Here is a 25,258-nt window from a genome sequence, read left to right as displayed (position 1 = left end):
GGAATTGATATCAGGGGCTCAAGTGGAAAGAGAATGCTTTGAAAATGATGGCAGCATATGTACAAATGTGCTTGACACATTGGAAGAATGTATGGATTGTGATGAGATATAAGAGCTCCCAATAAAAGCATTTTTTTAAAAAAACTGTTGGAAAACAAAAATAAATTAAATTTTTTTCACAAGCAGAGAAAATATGAAAGTGACAAATATATTAGTCTTAAGCTGTCAATTATTAGGCAACCTCAAAAGCTAAAGGTTTGAACGGAAGTCCAGTGACTTCCAGATCCGCAACCTTGGGATAGCTCTCATCTTCTTCTCACACGGGGCATTTCAGTGTTGAGTCCACAGGAGAGTTTGTCAGTTCCTTGAATCGGCAACAGATCCTTTAAAGGTAAAGTCTGCCTCGATAGTACAGTTCTTGGTCTACGTGACAGCATATGCATGTTTGCTTTCTCCTCATTCTTTGATTTATGAAGGGGCTTCAAAAAGTTTGTGGGAAAATTCCATTAGCTTATCATTCCATATTTTCCAAAACTCTTTAGGCCCTGTCATAAAAAAATGTGTGTGTGTGTGTAGTTGTATATTTTTGTTTGGTGAATTTTCTACTGGGTGCTATACATCACAATAAAGTTTTATAAAAATTAGACTTATATTAAAATAAAATATGCTTAAAATATAAGAAATTGTGTACTTAGTTAGCTTAAACTATAATAACTCAATTCTGAAGCATACTAGAACTGATAAAATGCTAACCTTCTTGAAAGACACCATTGTTTCTACTAGAGTCTAAAGGGAATTGCGATAGTGTACTCTATACTTAGTTCCTGCAGCAGAGAAATAAATGGAACCTAGCAGACAGAATTTATCAGATTATTTAGTAGCTTGGGTACAAAATAAAATGACATAGTAATGAAGTAATATCCTCCCCTTCCATCCATCTTTCCCCTCAGCCAACATCACACATGACATTTTTCACTACGATCTCTTGAGAACAGATAAATGTTACACATACATACATTCAAATTCCTTTTTCATAAAGACCTAAGACACCTTCCAGAAAAAGAAAAAAAATAAACCAAAACCAACCCTGCATTTCTGAAACTCACTGCCACCAAGTTGATTGAGACTCATAGGGACGCTTTTAGGATAAGACAGAACTGCCCTGTGGGTTCCCAAGACTAAGTCCTTACAGGAATGAAAAACCTGTGGTTTCCAACTGCTGACCTTTTGGTTAGTAGCCCAATGTGTAACTACTCTTCCACCAGGGTTCCTCGCATTTCTGAAACAACACTGAAGATTCATCACTGAAATGTTAACCATACAAACGGTCATTTACCTGATCAAGATTTGAAAGGCTGTTGGGGTCCTGACTCAGGCCTTGGTACTGTCCCCGGAGTCTGTCGCCAGCAGCTATTTTCCTAAACTTCTTCAGATCCACAACGTACAGCGCACTGAACAGAGAACACTCAGTTTTTAAAATGAATTGCGGCAGAAAAACCCCAAAGGATTAAGGATCAGATCACTGATCACGCATTCTGACTTCTCTTTGAAAGGATAGACTGAGGCCCTGCAGGACAGGCAGAGGTTACCATGTGCTACTTTAAAGGCACCCTTGGCAGTTATGCCAAAACTTATACTCACCACCATTCGTTTGTCAGTTTACTTAATTGCTTTCAAAATTCAAGGCAGAAAGGTCAGCTTGGTTGATTTTTTTTCTCAATCCCAAAGGGATTGATAAAGTTTCTCAAAGGACACGGCCAATCATAGGGGCTTATTATTAAAAAGTGTCAAGAAAATTGAAAACTGCACTGGTGAAAATAAGGGGAGGAAACTTGAACCAAGGATTATGCTCCCGTGATGATGATATACTTGCTCATTCTTTGAGGGTGGTAATGGTTGTCCTATAACAATTTCATTGAGCAGTGTGGGAATTGCACCTGATCTGACCCCAACACACCAAGGCAAAACACTAAGGGCGTCCAACAGAACAGCAAGAGGAGCAGAAGGCCCAGAGGAGTACCAAAAATAGACATTGGGGCCAGAATGTGGCACCCCATCAGCTTCAACTAGAAAAAAACTCCTAAAGATCAACAAATACACATTGAACTACTGACAGACTTATCTTTTTTTTGTCATTTGTTTTTTGCTGTTGTTTTGTTTTGCTCTGTCTTGTTTTGTGCATATTATTATCTCTGCAGGTCTATCTAGATAAGATAGGCTGGATGAAGAATCTGGAGGAGAGAACAGACCGGAGAAGGGAGGCATGGGAAAGGAAGTGGGTGTTAACAAACCCGGGACAAGGGAACAAGTGATCCAAAATCGGTGGTGAGGAGAGTATAAGAGGCCTGGTAGGGCTTGATCAAGGGAAATGTAATTGAGAAAAATTACTGAAACCCAAATGAAGACTGAGCATGAAAGTGGGGCAAGATGAAAGTAAAAAGAAATAGAGGAAAGAACTAGGAGGCAAAAGACATTTATAGAGGTCTATATACAGGCATGTACATATATTTATAGGTCTAATAGGTAGGTAGCCGATGGACATTGGACCTTGACTCAAGTACTCCCTCAATGCAAGAGCACTTTGTTCTATTAAACTAGCATTCCATGATGCTCACCTTCGTGGCAGGCTTGCTGAAGACAAAGCAGTTGCATAAGCAAATGTGGCGAAGAAAGCTGATGGTGTCCATCTATCAAAAGATATAGTGTCTGGGGTCTTAAAAGCTTGAAGATAAACAAGCGGCCATCTAGCTGAGAAGCAACATAGCCCACATGGAAGAAGCACACCAGCCTGTGTGATCACGAGGTGTCGATGGGATCAGGTATCAGGCATCAAAGATTAAAAAATCATATTATTGTGAAGGAGGGGGAGTGTGGAGTGGTGACCCAAAGCCCATCTGTAGGCAACTGAATGTCCCCTTATAGAAGGTTACGGGGAGGAGACGAGCCAGTCAGGGTGCGTACAGCAACGATGAAACATACAACTTTCCTCTAGTTCTTTTTTTTCCCCTCTAGTTCTTTAATGCTTCCCTCGCCCCCCGCCACCCCAACTATCATGAGCCCAATTCTACCTTACAAATTCCAGCTAGACCAGAGGATGAACACTGGTACAGATAGGAACTGGAAGCACAGGGAATCCATGACAGATGAACCCCTGAGGACCAATAATGAGAGTAGCGATACCAGGAAGGGAAGTGGAAGGTAGGGAAGAAAGGGGGAACCGATCACAGACAACACAAAAGTGGGTGAAGGGAGATGTCGGACAGTGTAAGACATGACAAAATAATAATAATTAATAAATTATCAAGGTTCATGAGGGAAGGGATAAAATAAGAAGCTCAAGGGCTCAAGGAGAAAAAATGTTTTGAGAATGATGATGGCAACAAATGTATAAATGTGCTTGACACAATTGATATATGTATGGATTGTGATAAGAGTTGTACGAGCCCCCAAATAAATAATTCAAAAAAAATTTCATTGGGAAATTTTACCTCCTCCACTCTCTAGCCCTGCTCTTTCCCCATATAATTATTTTTGTTCCCAAAGAAGAACACTGAAAAGGAACGTGATGCAAGTCCCTTGAGGGTGTTAAAATTGCCATTCTGTCATGGTGGAAACGAAGGACAGAATTCTCCAAGGAAAGATTAGAAATGGAAACACTGCCTTCAAAAGTATATAGATCTGGGTATAGGATATGTCAAGAAACAATAGCTTCCCGTTTTGATATTTTTGCTTAGTAAAGTTTTCTATGACTTTCAAACAATAGTATTTAATTTACCCTCATATACAAGGGAGCTTAAAAATTTTGTGTAAAAGTAGGATGAAAAGATAATGGAATTTCCCAAGAACTTCTTGAAGCCCCTTCATATCTACCTATATAAATACATAATTTTATTTTCAATTAGCATTATCTACTCACAATTTTAAATTACAAAAATTAATTTTAAGAAACAGAAAGCCTGCTCAGCCTCTGAACTACATCCCCACAGTTTTTGCTTATTGGCTAATAGTTTTCCTGCAATTATATGGTTCAGATCATTTCATGAGATCTTTCAATTCACCTATATAAACAGGTTGATTTTACTTACTAAGTAACTTGTAACTTACTTACAAATACTAAGGAATACAGTCCACAGGTTCCCTCACGTTTCTTGAACATAATTTAGTAGGCTGCATATTTATGTCATGTTGCTAACTTGGTATCCTTCTCTAGCAAGGTAGTTTAGGCTGAGATGGTAAGGCTCCCAGCACCAGGCCCTGAGCTGCCTAGCACAGTCTGGAACATAGCAGTCACTCACTAAAGAGCATCAAGAAAAAAAATTCAGGTATAACCCCTGGTTAGTGTGTGTGCTATGGTACAGACAATCTTCAGTGAAGTGCTTGTGTGTTCTGAGGGGCAGAAATCACAAATCAGAAACTGATCATTTCAATACAATCTGGCAAGTGCTCTGACAAAGATAAGTATAAGTAACTATAGCAGCCAGTAATGACTATATAAAAAGAAATAAAATTAAAACCAGGCAGACCATTAGGAGTACTTTTAACGTAAGGAGGCAGCCCTGTGGGCAAGCTTAATGGCACATTCCTCCCCCTGCTAGTAATATCTCTAGGGCATCAGGAACAAGCCCCTGCAACCCAACCATCTAAAGCACAGCTTCCCAAACTTACTTGGCCTACTCTGCCCCTTTTCAGTAAAAAAAAAAAAAAACTACTCTCAGCATCCCCTAACCACTAAAACCTTCTATACTACAGCCCATAATCCAGGATAAACAGTCTCAAACCAAACTCATGGCCATCAGTTTGAATCCAACTCACAGAGACCTATGGACAGGGTGGGACTGTCCCTATGGGCTTCCGAGACTATAGATCTCCTCATCAGTGGACACTCTCATCTTTCCCCCGAGAAGAGGCTGGTGGTTTCGAATTGACTGTGCTGTGAGTAACCCAATGTTAGTAACCCCCTACACCACCAGGGCTGTTTTTGCAGGCTCTTGCATTGTTCCAGTGCCCTCCAGTGGTACTGGCTACTGTGGGGAATGGTGCTCTAAAACTTGCAGCTCGGTGAAAGAGACCCAGTCCTGGCTAGAGGCTCAGGTGTCTGACCACCTCCTCATCAGATGGTCAGGAGGGCATATCATGGGCCACAGAGTCTTTGGGGTAGAAAAATGGCCAAGGGATTTTCTCTTTCCTTCAGTTACGCTATTAGGTGAAACCATGTGAGATGTTCTCAAGCCAACCTAGTCCGGGAGGACCAAGGTAAGAAGGCCCTTTGAGTCCTTCATCTACAGGATAAAGTGGGGTATGTAAAGAAGCGTTCCATCTCTGCCTAGCCAGCTTTTGAGCTGGACCACAAGTCTGTTGTACAGCTTCTTGTTGTAAGCAATAACGCTACTTTCCACGTGCCGATGCTCTACTACTGTCCGGTGTGTGTACACTGTCATCACAAAGACATGGCACTCATGGCAGAACCATAATTAGCAATTGATCTCTTATTTCCATGGCCTCTTGGCTATTTAAAAACCTGGAAAACCCTGAGAATGACTTCCAGCACTCCTCATTCAGTACCTGATATGATATTTTCGCCCAGCTAAATGGCTGGCCCAGTACCCCGACTTCCAGAATCTGTAGCCATCCATTTCTCGTCGGCTATCACAGAAAGGAGTGTATCCATAAGGAGCACCATCCAAACTGAAATCTCTTAACTCTTTCAGATCTGTCCGTACAATCTGGAGAAAAGAAGACCAAAAGTCTTTTTAAGCAGCCTGTAGAGACCTCTCACACAGTCTCCTTAAGTACAAAGTGCTACAAGATGCACAGACGGAGACGAGCACTGCAGTTAGTTAACAGCAAAGGCTAACACAGAGCAGACTCAGCCTGGGCTCCTCCACTTTTTAGCTGGTTGCACCAACTAACATGTGATATACGTAGACTACTGTATGTCAAGTACTACACTGTTTTAAACATAATAGAAATAAACCACATTTAAATTCCTTAGCTTCAATTTCTTCATTTCTAAAAAGGGAATAAGATCTCCTTTAGTCGGTAGATACTTGGAACAATGCCTGGTATAAAGTAAGAGCTGAACAAGGATTAAAACTTATATTAGACTCACATGACACATAAAAACTAAATTCAAAATGGATCAAGGGCCTAAATGTTAAATGTAAAACAATAAAGTTCTTAGAAGAAAATACAACAGCAAAGCTTTGAAACCTTACTGTTTTCAATGATACATTATCAAACACAAGGAATGTAAAAACAAAAAAATCAAAATAAATGGTTTCTCATAAAAGCCAAATACTTAATGTTTATCAAAAGAATAAATCTATATGCTTGGGAATGATATAAGTGATACAGGTCTAATATTGAAAGGATATAGAAAACATCTACAACTCAAAGAGAAAAAAATAACCTAGTAAAAGTAGGGATAAACCCACCTTCAATCACATAAATTGATTCTCATGATCATTAGGCATTAGGACGATGCAAACAGGAACTACAATGATACTCTTACCTAGTTAAAATGGTATGGATGAAACAATACCCAGGTAACAATAAATATTGGGGAGAATGTGGGATGACTAGAATACGTATCTACTGCTAGTGGGACTATAAAAAGGTACAATCACTACAGAAAACTGTATGCTCCTGCCGCAAACAGCTAGCAATAAAAACACCTTATGAACAACAACAAAATACCTTATTATCTAGTAATCCTCACCTGGTGATAGACCCTAGAGTGTTATCGACCTCTCAAGAGAGACACAGAAAGGTACATGTGTACCTATGCTCATTGTAGCATTATTCACACTAGCAAGACAGCAAAAGTGAACAACCCAAGTGCCCACCAATGGGTGAAAAAAATGTCCACCAAATGTGCCACATACAGAAAACAAACAAAGGAACTCACTGCTATCGAGTTGAATCTAATGCAGAGCGATCCTATAGGACAGGGTGGAAGTGCCCCTGTGGGTTTCAAGACTGTAACTCTTTAGGGGAGCAGAAGTCCCCTTTTTATCCCAAGGAGTAGCTGGTGGTTTTGAACTGCTAACCTCACAGTTAGCAGCCCAAAGTGTAACCTACTAAGCCACCCAGGCTCGATATATCCAACGAAATACTACGCAATCATAAATGATCATCACTATGAGCCTGTAAAATATAAGTGGATGAAATGGGAGGATAAAAAGCGAAATAAGCCATTCAAATAGGGAATAGTATGTATGATCCTACTTTTATAATTAGATGCCCAGAGAAAGATAAATGTTTGTTAGTGTTAACAGGGGGTTTTAGACAGGGTTCTCTAAAGAAATAAAACAAATTATACAATAAAGCAACCCAAACCAATTGTCACTGAGTCAATTCTGACTCATAGTGACCTTATACAGTATTTCTGAGGCGTAGACCACTTCATCTTTCTTTGACAGAGCAGCTGGTGAGTTTGAACTGCTGACCTTGTGGTTAGCAGTTCAACACTCACCCCACAGTACCACCAGGGACATGGACCTTCTTTGCAGAATCAGGTAAGAGATTTCTCAAGGAAATGTCTCACATAGTTGTTGTTGCTAAGTACTGTCAAGTCGGTTCTTATGTTTGATGCCATAGTTGCAGCCACTGTGTCAATCCACCTTGTTGAGAGCCTTCTTCTTTTCTCTGCCCCTCTAATTTACCAAGCATATTGTCCTTCTCCAGGGATGGGTCTCATCTGATAACATGCCACCTTGCCTCTCAGGAACATTCTGGCTGTACTTGCTCCAAGCCAGAGTTGTTGGTTCTTTTAGCAGTCCGTGATATCTTCAATATTCTACACTAGCACCACAGTTGAATGTATCAATTCTTCAGTCGTACTGACTCAGTGTCCAACTTTCACAAGCATATGAGGCAATTAAAAATACAACAGCTTGGCTTGGGCACATCTTAGTTCTCAAAATCACACCCTTGCTTTTCAACACTTTAAAGTGGTCTTGGACACCACATTTACCCAAAGCTTCTGAATGCTGCCGCCACGAGCACTGATAATTTATGCAAGCAAGGGGAAAGTCTCAACAACTTCAATTTTTCTCCATTGGTCCAGTTGTGAAGATGTCAGTCTTCTTTACTGTTAAGTTGTAAGAAATCCACACTGAAGGCTGCAATCCATGATCTTCATCAGCAAGTGTTTCAAGTCCTCACCTTCAGCAAGCAAGATTGTGTCATCTGCATGTGGAGGGTTGTTAAAAAGCCTTCCTCCAATACTAATGCTGCATTCTTCTTCACATAATCTAGCTTCCTTGATATATGCCAGTACACAAACTGAATGGACAAGGTGAAAGGACACAACCCTGACACGGACTTTCCTCATCATAAATCATACAGTATTCCTTTGTTCTATTTGCACAGTTGCCTCTTGATCCAGGTAGTTTCCACACGAGCATAATGAAGTTTTCTGGAATTCCCATTCTTCTCAAGCCTATTCATAGTTACAATCAAGTGCAATAAAGTACACAGGGGCAAAATGGCAGGTAATTTCGAGACATAACCAAATATTAGGGGATTGAATTTTGAGGTTGAAGGATTAGGATAGTATCATAGAACTATCAGTCAGTTGGCACAGTATTAATATCTAAACTTATGTTCTACATCCTAGTTTGGTGCATAATGTCTGGGGTCTTTAACTCTTGAGAGTGGCCACCTGAGATACAATTTTTGGTTTCTACTCATATAGAGCAAAAGAGAAGGAAGAAACCAAAGTCTGAAAGAAGGACAGCGGTCCATAAGACAGATATACACACCAACACTTGACTCTTAGCTGTGACCAAAGAACAGGATGGTGCCTGCTCCCCCTACCGACCTTTCTTAATAGGAACACAATAAATGAATGCTGGTGGATGGAGGAAAATGGAATGGGACCATAAATTCCCAAAGAATAAACAAAACTAGACCTACTGGACTGGCAAGGATTAGAGGATTCTCAAGTCTACGGCTCTGAAATACCCTTCAACCTTTGAACCAAAAGTAACCCTTGAAGTCATCTGACAGTTAAATAACAGATTGGCTCGAAGGAGCAAAGAACACCCATCAGCTCCTTTACTAACACACCGAACACTAACAGTCAACAATTACTTTAAGACAAGAGAAAGTGCCAGGGAGTGAAACCAGGTCTTTGCGAAACAGAACAATCACAATGGGAATAAAGAGAATGTTCACGTATTGTAAAGAATGTAACCAATATCACTAAACAACGTATGTACAAACTGTTGAATGGGAAGCTCAATTCCTATGTAAACATTCATTGAAAATATAATGTAGGGTATCCAGCAGTTCCCTGGTCAAAAATGATAGCCAACTACATCCTTTTGAATGTGTATGGCTCTCCAGTCTACCAATAATCCAATCTCACCCATCAGTCTCCTGAAAGAGCCCACCATGTCTCTTCCAAGTCACCCATTCCATGGTTTTGAATCATAATTTTTCCCATTCTAGCTATTTTGACGAATCACCCTAACTATAAAACTTCTAGTCTGTCCCTGTTTGTTTTATCATCCATGACAGAATCAGTTCACAGTTAGGGCATTAAAGGACAAGTAACTGTTGCCTGTAAGATAGACATTCATATCCCGGACAACTCATTGCAATCAAGTCTATTCTGACTCACAGCAACCTTACAGGTCTGGGTTAAACCGTCCCTCTGGGTTTCCTAGACTGTCACTCAAGGAGTAGAAAGCACGATCTTTCCCTCACAGAGTGACTTTGAGCTGCTAACCTTGTAGCTAGCAGTGCAACACATAACCCACTATACCCCCAAGGTTCTTTGTATCCTGGAGAGTACCCATTATATTAAAAACATATTTCAAGTTGAGTCATCTTGAACACAGCCTTTGTCCAACTAACATCTGCACATATTACATCACTTCCAGTCAAACAATTAACTGGGGAATTGGCCATCTCAGAGTACGGAGAAGCTTGGTGGGAAATATTTATACTTTTCAAGTTTGCATGTTCCAAAAATCATAAATGCTTTTAAATTAAGCCAAATCCAGATGGTAGCAAGGACGTCTGCAGAGTTCCACATTGTCCCAGACAAGCTGCCACTGAGCTTCAGCTTTTATCAGTGTTTAGGTTTCATGTTAGAGGAAGTTAAATTAAGATACCATATAGTATATGTGATCTGATCACAAGGATACAGAAGAAGTATAGGGAGAAATATGTTAAATGCAATATTTTAAATGACCACACTTGGGTGACACCTGTTCATATTTTTAAAACAGTATAAAATAAGCATGTCTGACTTTCACAAGTTGAAAAAGAAGTTCATTTTAATGGAGAAAAAAACAAGCACCTTCTATTTCTTTTAATATAAGCCATTAAATTAAAATCTTGCTTTTGAGAGCTTACCTGATCCGCATCCACAAATAGGAATTTGTCAACAACAAGAGGGAAGAGGACATCTAAAAAGAGGATCTTGTAACCCCAGATGATACGCTGCTTCTCAGTCTGCTGATGAAGCCACCGGGGCCACTTATACTGAACAAGTTCATAATGGAAATTGTACTCATTTGCCATGTAAGGAATAAACTCCTAAGGGTAGACAGAGGGAAAAATAAAGTTTTTAAAAAACATTAGGGCACAAGTAAAACACATTCAACAAAATAAGTAGTTCATAACTCACAGATGAGTACAGAAAAGATTACCTATAAACATTTGAAAGACATTATACTCAGCAAACTAGTCAGTTTCATAAAGACAAATACTTATGAGACTGCTATTAAAAAAACAAATTATGGAAAATGACTTTGACACCAAAAGAAGCAGACTTTTAAGGGTATAGGGAGCTTGAGGGGAGAAGGGAAGGAAAAAGGAGGCAGGGAGAAAACAAAGAGACATACATACACACACCGTTACCATGGATTTTTTAAAAAGAGACAAATATATGAAATTTGATACATAAATGTACCTAAACGTTTTGACTTATATTCTACAGCAAAAATTAAAACAGAGATTAGGCTAAAATGGTGTCCTAGTCAGACACACCATGCCATCCCTCTGTAACAAAAACCTGAGACGCCAAGTGAAACAGACACAGGTTTATAATCCTGGAGTCCTAAATAACCAAGGACAAAGAATTTGACCAGATACCCATTTAAAGAAGAAACTGAATGAAAGCACAATCAGACACAGAGTTAAAGTATCCTGCCAACCAAACCAAGAGAACATGCCCATTTTGACCCCATTCAAGCAGCACAACAGCTTCACACAATCCTCAGCAAGACTGACACACGAAGCAAAGAAATCAGGAGAGGGCCAAGGTGAATAGTTCATGAACGAGATTAGAAGCAGGCAAGCAGAAGAGAACTCCAGAAACTCAGGCAACCAACACCACAGGACAAAAGGCAGTCACTAAGAATAGAACCACTCACCCCATTCAGGTTAGGGACACATTTGGAGGAAGGGCCTGTGGTGATTGAAGATGCTGGACTCCAGGTACCCACGCCCCCACCCTTGAGTTGAGCATAAATCAGAAAGCCAGGAGCACATAGGGGCCCATGCCACCACAAGAGTGGACCCTTCCTGCTTGCCCCACACTCTTCTAGTGGCCAGAGATAGGGTCCCCAAACTATTGCCCATGTGGCAGATGAGGCCACTCCTGTAATCTAGCTGACCACACTTTACCAACGGTCTAGGATCATAGTTCCATGGAATGTCTGGCACATGCCTTCCACCTCCGTGGATAAAAGATTTAACAATGTAAAACTGTTAATAGTGACCCAAATAATGTAAATTCAATCCAGATTCTATCATGAATTTTCCTCCCACTCCAGAGCATCAGAAAAATCAATCATCAACTTTACACTGGACATGAAAGAGATAAAGAAAAACAAAGAAATACCATAGAAGAACGAAGGATGAAGTCTCATACCTCCTAATCTCAAAATCTGCTATCTCCCACAGTGTTCACAACAGCCTAGCTCCATTACAAAGGCAGATGTACAGCTCAGCGGAACAGAATTGGAAACTCAGAAGCAAATTCATCGACCCATGAATAGCTAATCTTTGATGTAAAAGGCTAAAACTCATTAAATGGAGAAAAGAGTCTTTTAACAGATAAAAAATGAAACAAGATCCATTCCTCCACCATGTACTTATTCAACATGGATCAAAACCCTAATTGTCAAGAGTTCAAGAAAGAAAAAACAAGGTACAATTTAGTGACTCAAACTTACGGCATAGTCTAGCAAACATAACTAAAAATGCACAAGAAGCAAAAACTAGACAAAGTAGACAACTAAGACTTCCTACGAATTATACATAAGTACAACAAAAGTCTTCTCCAATATGGTAAAAAGAGGACCCATACACTGGGGAAATTTTTGTGGCATTACCATATCTGGTAAAGGATTAATCTCTAAAATGCATAGAAGACTTCAATACTTTAACAACAAAAAGATAAGCAATCTTATTAATAAATGGGTAAAGGTCATGAATAGGACGCTTCACCAAACTGGATATTCAGGTGGCCAATACACAAGAAGAAACACTGTAATCAGTAGACTCTAGAGCAGTGGTCCTCACCCTTCCTAATGCCGCCACCCTTTAATACAGTTCCTCATGCTGTGGTGACCCCACCCATAACATTATTTTCATTGTTACTTCATAACTGTTACTTTGCTACTGTTATGAATTGGGCAACCCTTATAAAAGGGTCGTTCAACCCCCCAAAGGGGTCACGACCCACAGGTTGAGAACCCCTGCTCTAGAGCATTGCAAATCAAAACAATGAGATAGATATCACCTCACCTTGGCAACAATACCAAGGATCAAAAAAACAAAAGAGAAAACAACAAATGCTGACAAGGGTGTAGAGAGACTGGAACTCTCATCCACTATTGGTGAAACAGTACAATCCCTATCTGCGGTTTGGTGCTTCCTTATAAAGTTAAAATAGAGATACCGTATGATCCAGCAATCCCCTATGTGGGACATATACGAGAGAAATAAGATCTGAGACACAACTAGATATATAAAAACCCAGATTAATCACAGCATTATTCACAATAGCTAAAAAAAAAAATGGAAGCAACCTAAGCATTCACTAATGGAAGGATGGGTAATAAACCATGGTAAATAAACATAATGCAATACTATGAATATTATAGAATAACAATGAAAGACTATCTTGGATGAACTTGGGGATGTTATACTGAGTGAAGTCAATCACAAAAGGGTAACATATTGTATGAGAGAACTAACATAAAAAGTCAAGAAAAAGTTTACACAAAGAAGCATCCTTCAATAACTACCAGAAGGGAGGGTGACTGCAAAGGGAGGGCTCACTAACTAGAGAGTACACATTAACTTGGGTGAAAGGAAAGGTAACTTATAATCAGGAGGCAGTCAGCAAAACAAGACCAAACCAAGGAAGAGACTGGGATTTTTTACAAGGGAGAAACTATGGTACACATATAGGAGCTTTGAAAGGTTCATAGAAAAATTCCGCATGTTTTCATTCTACTTTTCCACCAATTTTTTGAAGTTTTTAAAAAGTTTTTTTCATATAAGCCAATAGCAGTAATAACAATTTATGAGTGAATACATAGGCAGATATGTAAGCTGAACACAGCTTTGGTATGGCACCTAGATAGATGTATACCAAAAAAATATATACAGACTTGGCAGAGGATATTTCTACTTACATATTTGTATGTGTGGCAAAAAGATCCACGTAAATAGTAGAACATATAGAGGTACAGTTATGAAAGCTTCTAAGTCATAACCAGAAACCTTGACCAACTAAGGGACTGAGACACTTGGGAGTTTAGAACTACTGTCTTGGAGACATCTAGGTCAAGTGACATAATATAGCTTCAAAACACATGGTTCTACATTCTAATTAGGTGAGTAGTAAATGGTATAAAAAAATCTTTGAAAACAGGCATCTAAGATGCACTTAGCCCAGAGTGAAGAACGAAGAAGAAAATCAAGACTCAGGGAAACAATTAGTCTACAGGACTAATGAACCACAGGTATCACCACCTCTGTAGCGTAAGACCAGAATTATACAGTACCTGACTAACACTACCTACAGAAGATTGTGATTGCTACCTACAGAAGATCCCATGCTGAGTGAGAAATAAATGTATTAACAAAATTCAAAATCCTATCAAAGATCAGACTTACTGGTCAGACAGAGACTGATGGAACCCCCAGGACTACATTCTTACCTACCCTTCAAACCTAGAACTAGAACTACCCTCAAGGATCACCTTTCAGCTAAACAACCTATAAGCTTATACAGTGAGCACACAACACCTGTCAGGACAATACTCCTCAGAACAAACAACTAGAGACCAAAAGGGCAGCATTTGCCAAAAGGGAAAGTTGAGAAGGCAGGACAAAAGGATGAAGAGACACAGGGAACTCAAGAAGTGAAGAGTGCAGTTACATTAAAAGGATTGCACTCTCATGAAACAAAATGTGTATAAATTGTTGAATGGAAATCCAATATACTTTTTGAACTCTCACCCAAATTGCATTAAAATGTTCTGGGAGAGGAGATGCAAACAGTGATGACAAATCAAACGACATATAGTGAGTGACATAAATACAGGAGGAATCCTTCCAAGTACATTTTGTTTTGCACAAAGGAAGTATTACTTACATACATCATCTGATAGCTGTTCATGATCAAGCCTACCATCCTCACCAGTAGAAATCAGTACTGGGCTTTCCAAATTAAACTAAGATGCATGTTTTTGAGGGAGGAAGCATTATTTCAACAAAATATTGCTTTAACAAGCAAAGGCACAGATAATCCCCATACCATCCAAACTTGAAACAGATCATAAATTTGAGTTTGGTTTTCTAATAACTGTTTCCCTAAAAATAATCAGACTGTAAGAATAAACAACATAGAAATATACAAATGATTTAGGTTATCTTATTTTTTTAGGTTATCTTAATAAAAGGAAAATAAAAACTGATATAGATAAAAGTTATAAAAAATGTATTGGAAGTGTCTCCTTAATAAAACTGCTTTCTTTTCCCTTGAGGAACATACCTTAAATGTAGGGGACAAATAATTCTTTAAGAACCAAAATTTCACAGGAGTCTTGGTATTCTTCAGTACCGAGAGCATCATTATACTGTCAAACAAAGGCAAGAAATGACCATCTTTCCATGCTGCTTAACTTCAACAATACCAAACAGTTACTGAAAAGATTATGAAATGTTCTTTCCAATTAGGCAGAGAGAGATCCATAATTACAGAAAATCATACTTTATCGTGCATAATGAAAAATTACAGTCAAAAGAACTCTGGCTGTTAAGAAAGTGTTTCCCTGATCCATCCTGATCACTGATGGCAGAGGCACTCCTAAGTGCTATCATTTCATCCATCAGCAAATGCCTGTGCTCACCGTTACCGTATCTATAAATTAGAGGCTGGCTCTAAACTCTCATGAAGGCACTTCTCTACTGAGTGGCAATCTCCTGAGTTTGGTTTTAAGCATGGTTTTGTGACAAAGCAAACAACTTGGTTTCTAAGGTATATAAATGATGTTAAAGGTTTCCACACAGACACATGTACTACATAGGTCGACTTCTGGGAACTGACATGTTAAAGAAATTACATATGGATGGCTAGTCACAATTCTCACGTCTATGTGAGAATTCATTCACACATACAGAAATAATCAACGAGACTAACCGAAGAAATCTCTCGTACAGATGACCAGATGCAACAGAGAAAATATTAATTATGTTATCTTTGTCTTGTTTCACTTCCTCAGTCTTCTGTCCTCCTGAAAACCCCCTGAAACAATGAAGATTAAAAACAGAAATATTTAAAATATATGGGTATAGACAAACACTACATTAAAAGAGAAGGCAAAGAGATCCTGATTTCCCAATTCACACTCTTTCTCTAGAGCAGTGGTTCTCAACCTTCCTGATGCCGCCACCTTTTAATACAATTCCTCATGTTGTGGTGACCCCCCCCAACCATAAAATTATTTTTGCTGCTACTTCATAACTGTCATTTTGCTACTGTTATGAACCGGGTGACCCCTGTGAAAGGGTCGTTCGACCCCCAAAGGGGCGGCGACCCACAGGTTGAGAACTGCCGCTCTAGAGGGAGGATGCATTCCCTCACACCCTAGGAAAAAAATAAAAAGACCAATAGAAAACCACCCTACAGGCCACAAGGGTAACATAGCACTGTTTTCCTTTAGAAATAGGGTATTGAGCAAAAGCTGTCCAAAAGAAGGAGCCCTGGCGGTGGTGTTGGGGAGCACTGGATTGGTCGCTCAAATCCATCAGCTGCTCCACAGGAGAAAGATCAGGCCATGCGAGGGCTACCCCAACCCCTCAGAATTTCCCAAAGCTATGTATTTAAATTGTTCTAACAAAACAACCTTATCCTCTTCAAAGTACTCTCCATTATATTTAATATATGTGTCAAAGATGCAATTCCATTCTTGGAAGCATTTTTCAAACTCATCTGTTTGGATGGCTGACAGAACCTCCCTCATTTTTTTCTTCACCTCTTCTATGTCGTCAAATTGCTGTACTTTCATATCTCTCTTCGTCCGCAGAAAAACAAGTTGCAAGGAGCGAGGTCAGGTGAGTGAGGTACGTGGGGCAAGAGAGGCATGTTGTATTTTGCCAAAAACTGGTGCACTGAGATGACTGCATGAACAGGTACACTGGCATTGTCGTGTTGGCAAAACCAGTGCCCTGCCTGCCACAAATCAGACCTTTTTTGTCGCATACTGTTACGCAATCTTTTCAGAACTTCTAAATGGAAAGTTTGATGAACAGTCTTACCCGTGGAATGAACTCCAAACTATCCCACTCACATAAAAAAAAAAAAAAAAGAGCATCGTCTTGAGCTTTGATGTGATTTGATGAGCTTTTTTTTTGGGGGGGGGGGGGTTTAAGGTGAATGTCATTTTCCATTGGTTTGACAGATGATTGCTTTCAAGGTCATAAGAATAGTACAATGTCTTGCCCCCAGTAATGACCTTGGGGAAAAGTCTGGGTCACTTCAGAGCTGTTCTTCACAGGATGGCGTGTTTCCAGCAGATGTTTTTTTTGCTGGTCAGCCAGAACTCGAGGCACAAATTTCACAGTGACCCTTCTCATTCCCAAATATTCCATTAAAATTCGCTGAATCAAGGTCCAAGACAGTCCAGATAACTTCCCCATCTCTTCAGTGGTGTGTCCTTAATTTTCGAGCACAAGTGCAAAAATATTGTTGACATTTCTGTCCTTCCAGGAAGTTGATGGATGTCTAGAATGAGATTTGTCATCAATTGACCTTTTCTGAAACGAGAAAACCACTTGTACACTTGAGGTTTTCCCATAATGCTGTCCTTGTAAGCTGTGTTCAACATCACACCAGTTTTTGCAGCATTTTTCCTGAGCAAGAAACAAAATTTCACAGCCGCACACTGTTCTCTTAAATTGGCCATCACAAAAAACGAGGTTCATGTGAAACTGTTTCTACAAAAAAATTTATGGTGACCAGAGAGAACATTCCCAGGTGATGCCACTGGGTACCCTAACTCAGAGTGAGTTGCTGGATGCTCGCCTAATGGGGGAAATGTGTACTACGAAAGCTCCACCCAGCGGAGCTTTTTGCCTTTTTTGTTGTTGCTGTTGTTGTTAGTGGGGTTACCCCTCGTATACTCCTATAAAGATTTACAGCCTTGGAAACGGTCACTATGAGTCAGAATTGAGTCCATGGCAGGGCATTTGGTTTCATTCGGTAAAGTAGAATGCAGCTTGTAAAATGGGAAATAAACTGAGTAGTTACGAACCACCACTTCAAAAAGCAGGTACAATCAAACCAGAGTCGTGAAATATGGACGAGAAATAACTTCAACATAAGGAGAAATAGTCAAGAGGAAAATGTTAATCTACTCTAAATACAAACATAAGATTTGACTCTACAAAGCAGAATCTGAAAGGCCCAAAGGAGATTACTATCCTCCACAAATATATTACCAGTTTTTCCTTAAGAATCTACTTTTTATTATGGCAATTTACCATTTGAAGGAATCCCAAAATCCAGATTCATTCTCACTAGTTCCATCACTCAGTAAGTCCTCATTCACCATCTCTGCCTTCTTTTGAACCTGCAATTGCATATAATGAATCTTATTATACCTAGCAGACATAAACCTGATTTTTACAGGATGTACAATGTGAATACTGTCAGCAATAGGGAACCAAGTAATTACTCATTAATTCTCCAAGAGAAGGCACAACTCAACCCGGAGTCTAGCTATACTCAACAGAAGTATCATCATGCTGTTCCCATTAGAATCTTACATGAGGAGAATGCAAGTGCTTCTAATTAGGCAAAAAAATACTTTGAATTTGTAAAATGAGCAAAGACCATTTTGTGGGTAATATATGAGTAAACTACAATTGTGTAAGTAATATGATCTCAGAAAAAACAGAAACCTAATTCACGGAACTAACAGCGACTCCGGGGAACATATGCAGCCTTCCCCAACTCAACTGTCAGGCAGAAGTCACCTTGTAGCACCTTAAAAAATCAGGATTCATTAGTAAAAAGACAAGTTAACTCTATGACACACGGACCACTATTCTGTTCAATTACTTATGCGGTCTGCTTTAGATTGACAGTGTCTAATGATGGTTCACTTCATAATACCTTTTACTCAAAGGTTCTCATAACTTTAAAATCCTGAGAAGAATAGGAGTGAGAAGAGACATAATAAGGCTATCATACTGTTATGGGTTTTCATTAACATTTATCCAATTTTCTAAGAATAGAATTATGAATAGTTATGTGCGTTGTGTCTATATAAATGAACACAGTACACATAAGAACACTCTATATAAATGGGAGTGGGTTATGCATTGGCCTGTTTAACCTTAAGGTCTACATTTTGAAAACACCACCACTCTGTGGGGAAAGATGGGTTACAGTCTCAGAAACCCAAGGAAGCAGTTCCACCCTGTCCTCTAAGGTTCCTTGAGTTAGGATTGAGTGACACAATGGCAGTGTGTTTGGTGTTTTATTATGCACTGTGGTGACCAACTGGCAAAAATCAGAGTTAAAATAAATCGGACAAGAAATTTTATGTTCACAGCAATGTTCCTGTAAATGCTGTAGCAAAATTCCAAAGTGAAGCTGAAGTCTTGGGGTGGTTTCAAGATATGTATTTTTACATAATAGCCACTGATTACAAATTTGTTGACACCTTTGGCAGCTTGATAACTAACTCACCTTCACTTTAATGATTTTGCCCTTGAAATTGTTGAGGACAACAACAACTTCATCAGCATCAGGAGGAGAATCTGTACCATCATGGCTTGGGGAGAAAAAAATAGGAGAAAGTAATGCAGATGTTACAAATGCAAACTCAGGATGCAGTGTATGGTCTGACAGCAATCTCCTGTATTTGCTCATCATAACTTTACCACACAGAGTTTCCCAGAACAAATGACTTTCTCTCAACCACGGCAATTCCTTCAAGTCGCACAGAAGTACTAGTCGCAGGCTATTCTGACACAGAGTAGATGAGCACCAGGTACAGCACAAACTCCTCTAGGAGTCTTTCTTTCGATTAGGTCTCCCAGAGAAGACAGCTCCCATAGCGCGGTGAGCACCAAATGTGCTCTGACAACTACGTATGTACAGTCATCAGTGAAATACCTTACACCAAATGCACCTTAAGTAAAGGAGGGCAAGAGGAGGGTGTGCCACTCGAAAACACTCCTGGAAATGCATCACTTTTCACTCTCTAGTTAGCAATCATCAGAACCTGGCTCTGTGTCACATTTTGTAGAGAAAATTCTTTTATTATTTTTGTTTTTTAATTATTTTATTGGAAGCTTTTACAGATGTAACATTCCATAGTTCAATCACACCAAGCAGTATTGTACAATTGCTACCACAATCAGTTTCTAAACATTTATTTTCTTCTTGATTTTCTTGATATCAGCTTCCCTTTGTCCCCGCCCTTCCCCACCCTCCCCACCAATAACCCTTATTTATTTTATTTTTCTATCATTTTGTTGGAGGCACACAAGCATCCAAGTCTAGGCCTGGGACTCAGTCTAACATTTGTTTTATGTAGGAAGAAATATACTACAATAAGGTCCACTTGTAGGTAGAAAGGGCAGAAGAGGAAAAATAAAAATGTTTCCTTACCAAGAAACTGTAATATCTAAAATTTCCAAAGTTATTAAGTGTCAGGTTGTTGACTATAAAAAGCCAAGCTAATATTGTGAATTCACTGAGTTAGGTAGCTGTAATCCACTAGAGAGCAGGGGAATCACACAAAACAAATTCTGCTGGAGGAGAAACTTGAAATATGAAGTATTCAGAGGTGGGGACTAGCCACATGGAGTAGTACATGAGGAAGAGGTCTTAAAATGCCAACAAGAGAGGAGGGTACCACATTCCTCTAAGGAACGAGAAGAGAGTCTAGGAAAGCAGGGAGGGGCAGGGACGTATGCTGTGGAAGAACAACAAATACGCCTCTTACGACAGACTAAACTTTTGTGAGCCATATTTCAGGAAATTGTTTTTAGAAAAATATTCTATTATTTACATGTAAATATTATTTTTCAACATAAAATTCTTCTACTTCCAACGAAGAAAAAGGCCCCTCTGTAATTGAGTATTACACTGGCACGTAGCCAGACATGGACATCAATGTGTAATTTTTCTTTTAGCACATCCACATCTCAGCCTGACTGAACTGAGGACTGACTCCATTTGTGAGTCTGGGATTCCAGTCACAGGAAGGAATCACTGCAGAGTGGAAACCTGGTTACACTTACTAGCATGCATTAGCTTAATGTGGATAATTCTTACAGATTTAATTTCCTAGAAAAGCACTGATTCATCAAACACCCAATTATAAATTAAATTTTGTCCACCTGCCAGTGTAATACTCAAGCACAGCTAACATACATTTCAAACTGCTCCGAAAAATGTACATGCATGACTTAATCCTACCTGTAGATTCTATAAATATCTTCAGATCGCCCCTTCCTAAGTCTGAGAATCCAAGCTCCTGGGTTGGCTTTTAATTGAAAGTAGCCCTAGGATAAAAAGAAAAGGCAAAGTTTAGATCTCTTTGAAACACTAAAATTTTACTTCTGAGGGATAGTTATTTTCTGAAACATTATTTATTTTTTAATTAAGATAGTTAACAATAACCACAAAAACAAAAGATTACTCATTAGAAATACTACTAAAATAGAAGCCAGTCAAGCCTGGAAGCCTGTCCTATAGCTGTGCTTAAGTGAAGGGTCAATGTATGGACAAGGTGCATCTCTCCAAAGAAAATAAAAACGCAGTCACCTCGTGAGTAATCCATGTTCAGGAGCCAGTTTGGTCGGAGCAGCATAAACCAGATGGTTTTAGTTAGGCTAGCATGTAACTCCAATCTACTTTACAAATTAAACTGAACTAAAGATTTTTATATGGACTGAACTCAGTCACTCATGAATTTCCATTTCAATGACTCAGAATCCTAACTGCACCATCATAAATTATACCACCCAAATTAATATGACAATATCAACATGATTTGCTAATTATTTACCAGATTAGCCATAACAATGGTGTCAACAATGACTGGGTTGGCCGAAGTTCCTAAGGTAAACTGCAGTCCTCGGGGGGGTTGGCCTGTGGTGATGTCATAACAATGACCTTCTAGTAACAGGTACTCCAGCTCATACTCAGCAGTCACTATGCTGTCTACCTGTAATATCAAAATTGAATCACTTGAAGAGTGATAAATATAACAGGGATGAATAGCATATGCTTTACGTAAGTGAAAAATGTCAAACACAAACGCCTCGATACATATTCTATGATCACATTTATAATAAAATATTGAAACAGAAAAACGAAATTGGGGGGGGGGGAGAGGACCTGATGCAAGGGCTTAAGTGGAGAGCAAATACTTTGAAATTGATTAGGGCAAAGAATGTATGGATGTGCTTTATACAATCGATGTATGCATATGTATGGATTGTGATAAGAGTTGTATGAGCCCCTAATAAAATGTTTCAAAAATAAAAAACAAACAAACAAACGAAATTGGATTGTTGCCTGGGTCAAGGGACAGGGGCAGAACAATGCTTATAAAGGGGCATAGGAGAAATTGGGGGGGGGATGATAGTTACTCTGTATTTTGATTCTTGTGGTAGTTATCTAATTGTACACAAGCACAAAAACTCAGAATTGTACACATGAAATTATCCAGTTTTATTGTATGACTATTATACTATACAATAGAGCTGATTTTAAAACATTATACTGAATGAAAGAAGATGCAAAACAGCCCATCCTGTATGATTCCACTTACATGAAACCACAGAAGAGACAAATAATTATAGTAAAAGAAAGCAATCAGCTGATTGTCTGTGGCCAGGAGTTAGGAGCAGAGGGTTGACACAAGACTGGCATAAGACAGAGAATTTAAGGGGAAGAAGGATATGTTATATATCTTGTTTTCTGTGGAGGCTACGTAGCTATATAATAAAATTGGTAGCACAGTGGCTATGCATTGGAGTGTTAACCCAAGGTCAGCAGCTCAAAACCACCAGCCACTCTGTGGGAGAAAGACAAAGTTATAAATCAAATAACCTATTGTATTGGGAAAACCCACTACACAAGATTTTTTTATAGTGTTAAAAAAACAAAGATATCATTTGGAGGACTAACATATCCTTGTCCCAAAGCCATGGTATATTAATTGGCGTCACATGTAAGTGAAAGCCAGATGATAAAAGAGGATGACTGTGGAAGAACTGGTATATTTGAGTTGCAGAGTTAGTGAGGAATATTGAAAGTACCAGATCTGTCTATAAAAAGTAGTCAGAATGTTCCTTAGAAATGAGGAGAGTGAAATGTCCATCTCACATACTTTGGACATTTCAGGAAAGACCCATCCCTAGAAAAGGACATCATGCTTAGTAAAGTGGAAGGCTAGTGAAAGAGGAAGTTGGATTTAAAAGTGTCAGCAACAATGGCTGATGATGACACATTTGTGAGGATGGTGCAGGACAGGGTGGTACATAAGGTTGCTGAGTCGGATCGGACTAGACAGCACTTGACATCCACTATAGGCTAGTTCAGATATGGCTTTGTAATTTGACCTAATGTCAGGCAGTTCGTTTACAAATATCTTACTTATAGGTAATTCCTACATGCCTTTTATGACCAGGCTGTGAATTGGTTCTGTCATTTGTGATGAAGTGAAAGAGGAACATACTGAACATTTTATTATCTATGTGATTTGTCATTGGGAAACAAGTATGTGGCTCTAGAAGAATGGAATATTGGCAGGGCTGAGAAGAGTCACACTCATTCAAAGTGGTGCAGCTGGCCACCCTCTTTGACCAGGATGCCACCATATTTACAGCTGCTTTTATTTCATTAAATTTGCTTTCATTTTGAAATAATTGAACCAAGCCCAACCTGCAGGAAATTCTTCATCATAATCATCTTACCTTGCTGCACCTTCAGCTTTTAAGTCACTGAAAAAGCTTTAAGTCTTTTCTAGCACTGAGGCTAACTAAGAACTGTATGTACCTTCTCCAACTGACCTACAGTGTTAGAGACAGATCTGGTTCAAAGCGTAGGAACTGCCTTATAATGTACTGTTTGCAGTGAAACTATAATTATTGGACCCAATGAAAAGAAGTCTTAGCAAATCCTTTAATAAATGTCTTCAAGGTTCAAGTTAGCTAATTCCCAAGAAGACAAAACCAGGAAGGACACTTCAGTTATAATAAGAGATATGTAGGGTAGGAACAGAAACAAATGTCCCCAAAAGAAAAGAGGATTCTGAGATACTATTAAGTTCCTTGAATGAACAGGTAATAAATTTTTATTTCTTTTATATACCTGCTAAAGTACATAAATACTTCTTTCCCTGAGAAGAGACAAAGTGAACAGAGATTAGTGAAATTAGAAAAATTAACGAAGATACTTGCCAGCTCTCCATCTTTAGAAATGTTTGGCAGATAAAAAAATCATTTACCTTAGTGGCTTAAAATATAGTTATATATAAATAAATGAAACAGAAAAGAAAAATAATACTGAACCAATTAAGTCCAAAGTTGGCTCTTTAAAAAGATGAGCAAAATTGACAAACCTAGAGCTAGACTGACAAAAGTGAGAACCTAAATAAAATCAGAAATAAAAGTGAACATTTTGTACCATCTCTACTTGCTATGGATAATGCAACATAAAGTAGGTAACAGAGAGGAAACACATAAATTCCTAAAAACACACAAAGCAGCATTATGAACTTAAGAAAACAGAAAATCTGAACAGAACGGTAACAAGTAAAGCAAATGAATTAGTAATCAAAAATTTCCAGACCAAACGGCTTCACTGGGGAAAACTATCAAATTTTTTTTTGTGGGAAAAAAAGTATCACCACCAAATCCTTTACAAACCTTTCTAAAATCTGTAGGCTAGTGCTACCCTGCTATCAAAGCCAGAACAAGAAAAAAACATCGTACCACATCAGTACAAAAGCTGGATGGTGGGACAGACAGACATGCTTCAGTAACAGGGCTCAAGCTAAAAGGATAAGGGTCCTAGACCCCTGACCTTTAGAGAAAAGGTGAGGAGGTGCACTGAATAATGAAGGGGAGAAAAGACTGAACAAACATGGCAAGAGAAAAAGAGATGGAAATGGTGAAAAGTTAGTTGGCCTGAAACAACAGGCTGTTTTGAACTTTTCAAGCAGATTGAGAACACAGGTGTCCACAGTGTTGGCGGGTGACCAAAAAGGTACAGTATGCTTATTGTTTCCCTCACCTTCCTGGTGAATTAAAGCAGGGCCAGCCTCCAGCCAGTAATATACCCCACCTGCGTCCACCATCATGGCTAGAGCAATGGGTATACCACCCTGTCTAGAGCTGTGCGTACCCTGCCCCATCAGACCAGTAGGACACCCAGTGTCAGATGGGCAGGCGGTTTATGACCAAGAACTTCCAAAAGAATTCTTTCCAAAACCAACCAACCTGACCCCATCCACCCTGTGAGGTGGCAAAAACTACATCCAGATCAGGTGCCCTGATGCCAGAATCCATATAGGTTGGTAGAAACTGTCTAAAATTGGGTGTCCCACCCCCTCATGTCTCCTCCCCACACCTTCTTCGGAGGAGTTCCTGGCGAGTACAGCATGCCAATGCATCAAGCACCTAGCCTGTCTCCAACATTTTCTCTTCTCTGGGTCCTGCAAGTTCCATGATGTTTACTGTTTTGTCCCATACC

General features: G+C 39.2%; 1 protein-coding gene across 1 annotated transcript in view; it reads right to left on the bottom strand.

The window, feature by feature from the left end:
• The window catches only part of UGGT1 (UDP-glucose glycoprotein glucosyltransferase 1), a 180,414-nt gene that overhangs the window by 18,812 nt on the left and 136,344 nt on the right, over positions 1–25,258 (bottom strand). Inside the window, exons 30-38 of the mRNA XM_075529977.1 lie at positions 21,564–21,722; positions 20,972–21,057; positions 19,232–19,316; positions 18,019–18,107; positions 15,677–15,781; positions 15,029–15,113; positions 10,369–10,551; positions 5,563–5,723; positions 1,337–1,451 (exon numbers count right to left, since the gene is read on the bottom strand). Coding sequence (XP_075386092.1) covers positions 1,337–1,451; positions 5,563–5,723; positions 10,369–10,551; positions 15,029–15,113; positions 15,677–15,781; positions 18,019–18,107; positions 19,232–19,316; positions 20,972–21,057; positions 21,564–21,722 — 1,068 coding nt within the window. The remainder of the gene's footprint in view (positions 1–1,336; positions 1,452–5,562; positions 5,724–10,368; positions 10,552–15,028; positions 15,114–15,676; positions 15,782–18,018; positions 18,108–19,231; positions 19,317–20,971; positions 21,058–21,563; positions 21,723–25,258) is intronic.

Source organism: Tenrec ecaudatus, chromosome 13 (assembly GCF_050624435.1).
Source record: "Tenrec ecaudatus isolate mTenEca1 chromosome 13, mTenEca1.hap1, whole genome shotgun sequence".
Lineage (NCBI taxonomy): Eukaryota > Metazoa > Chordata > Mammalia > Afrosoricida > Tenrecidae > Tenrec > Tenrec ecaudatus.
The sequence above is the reverse complement of the archived record's forward strand: the minus strand, read 5'-3'. Positions and strand labels throughout refer to the sequence as shown.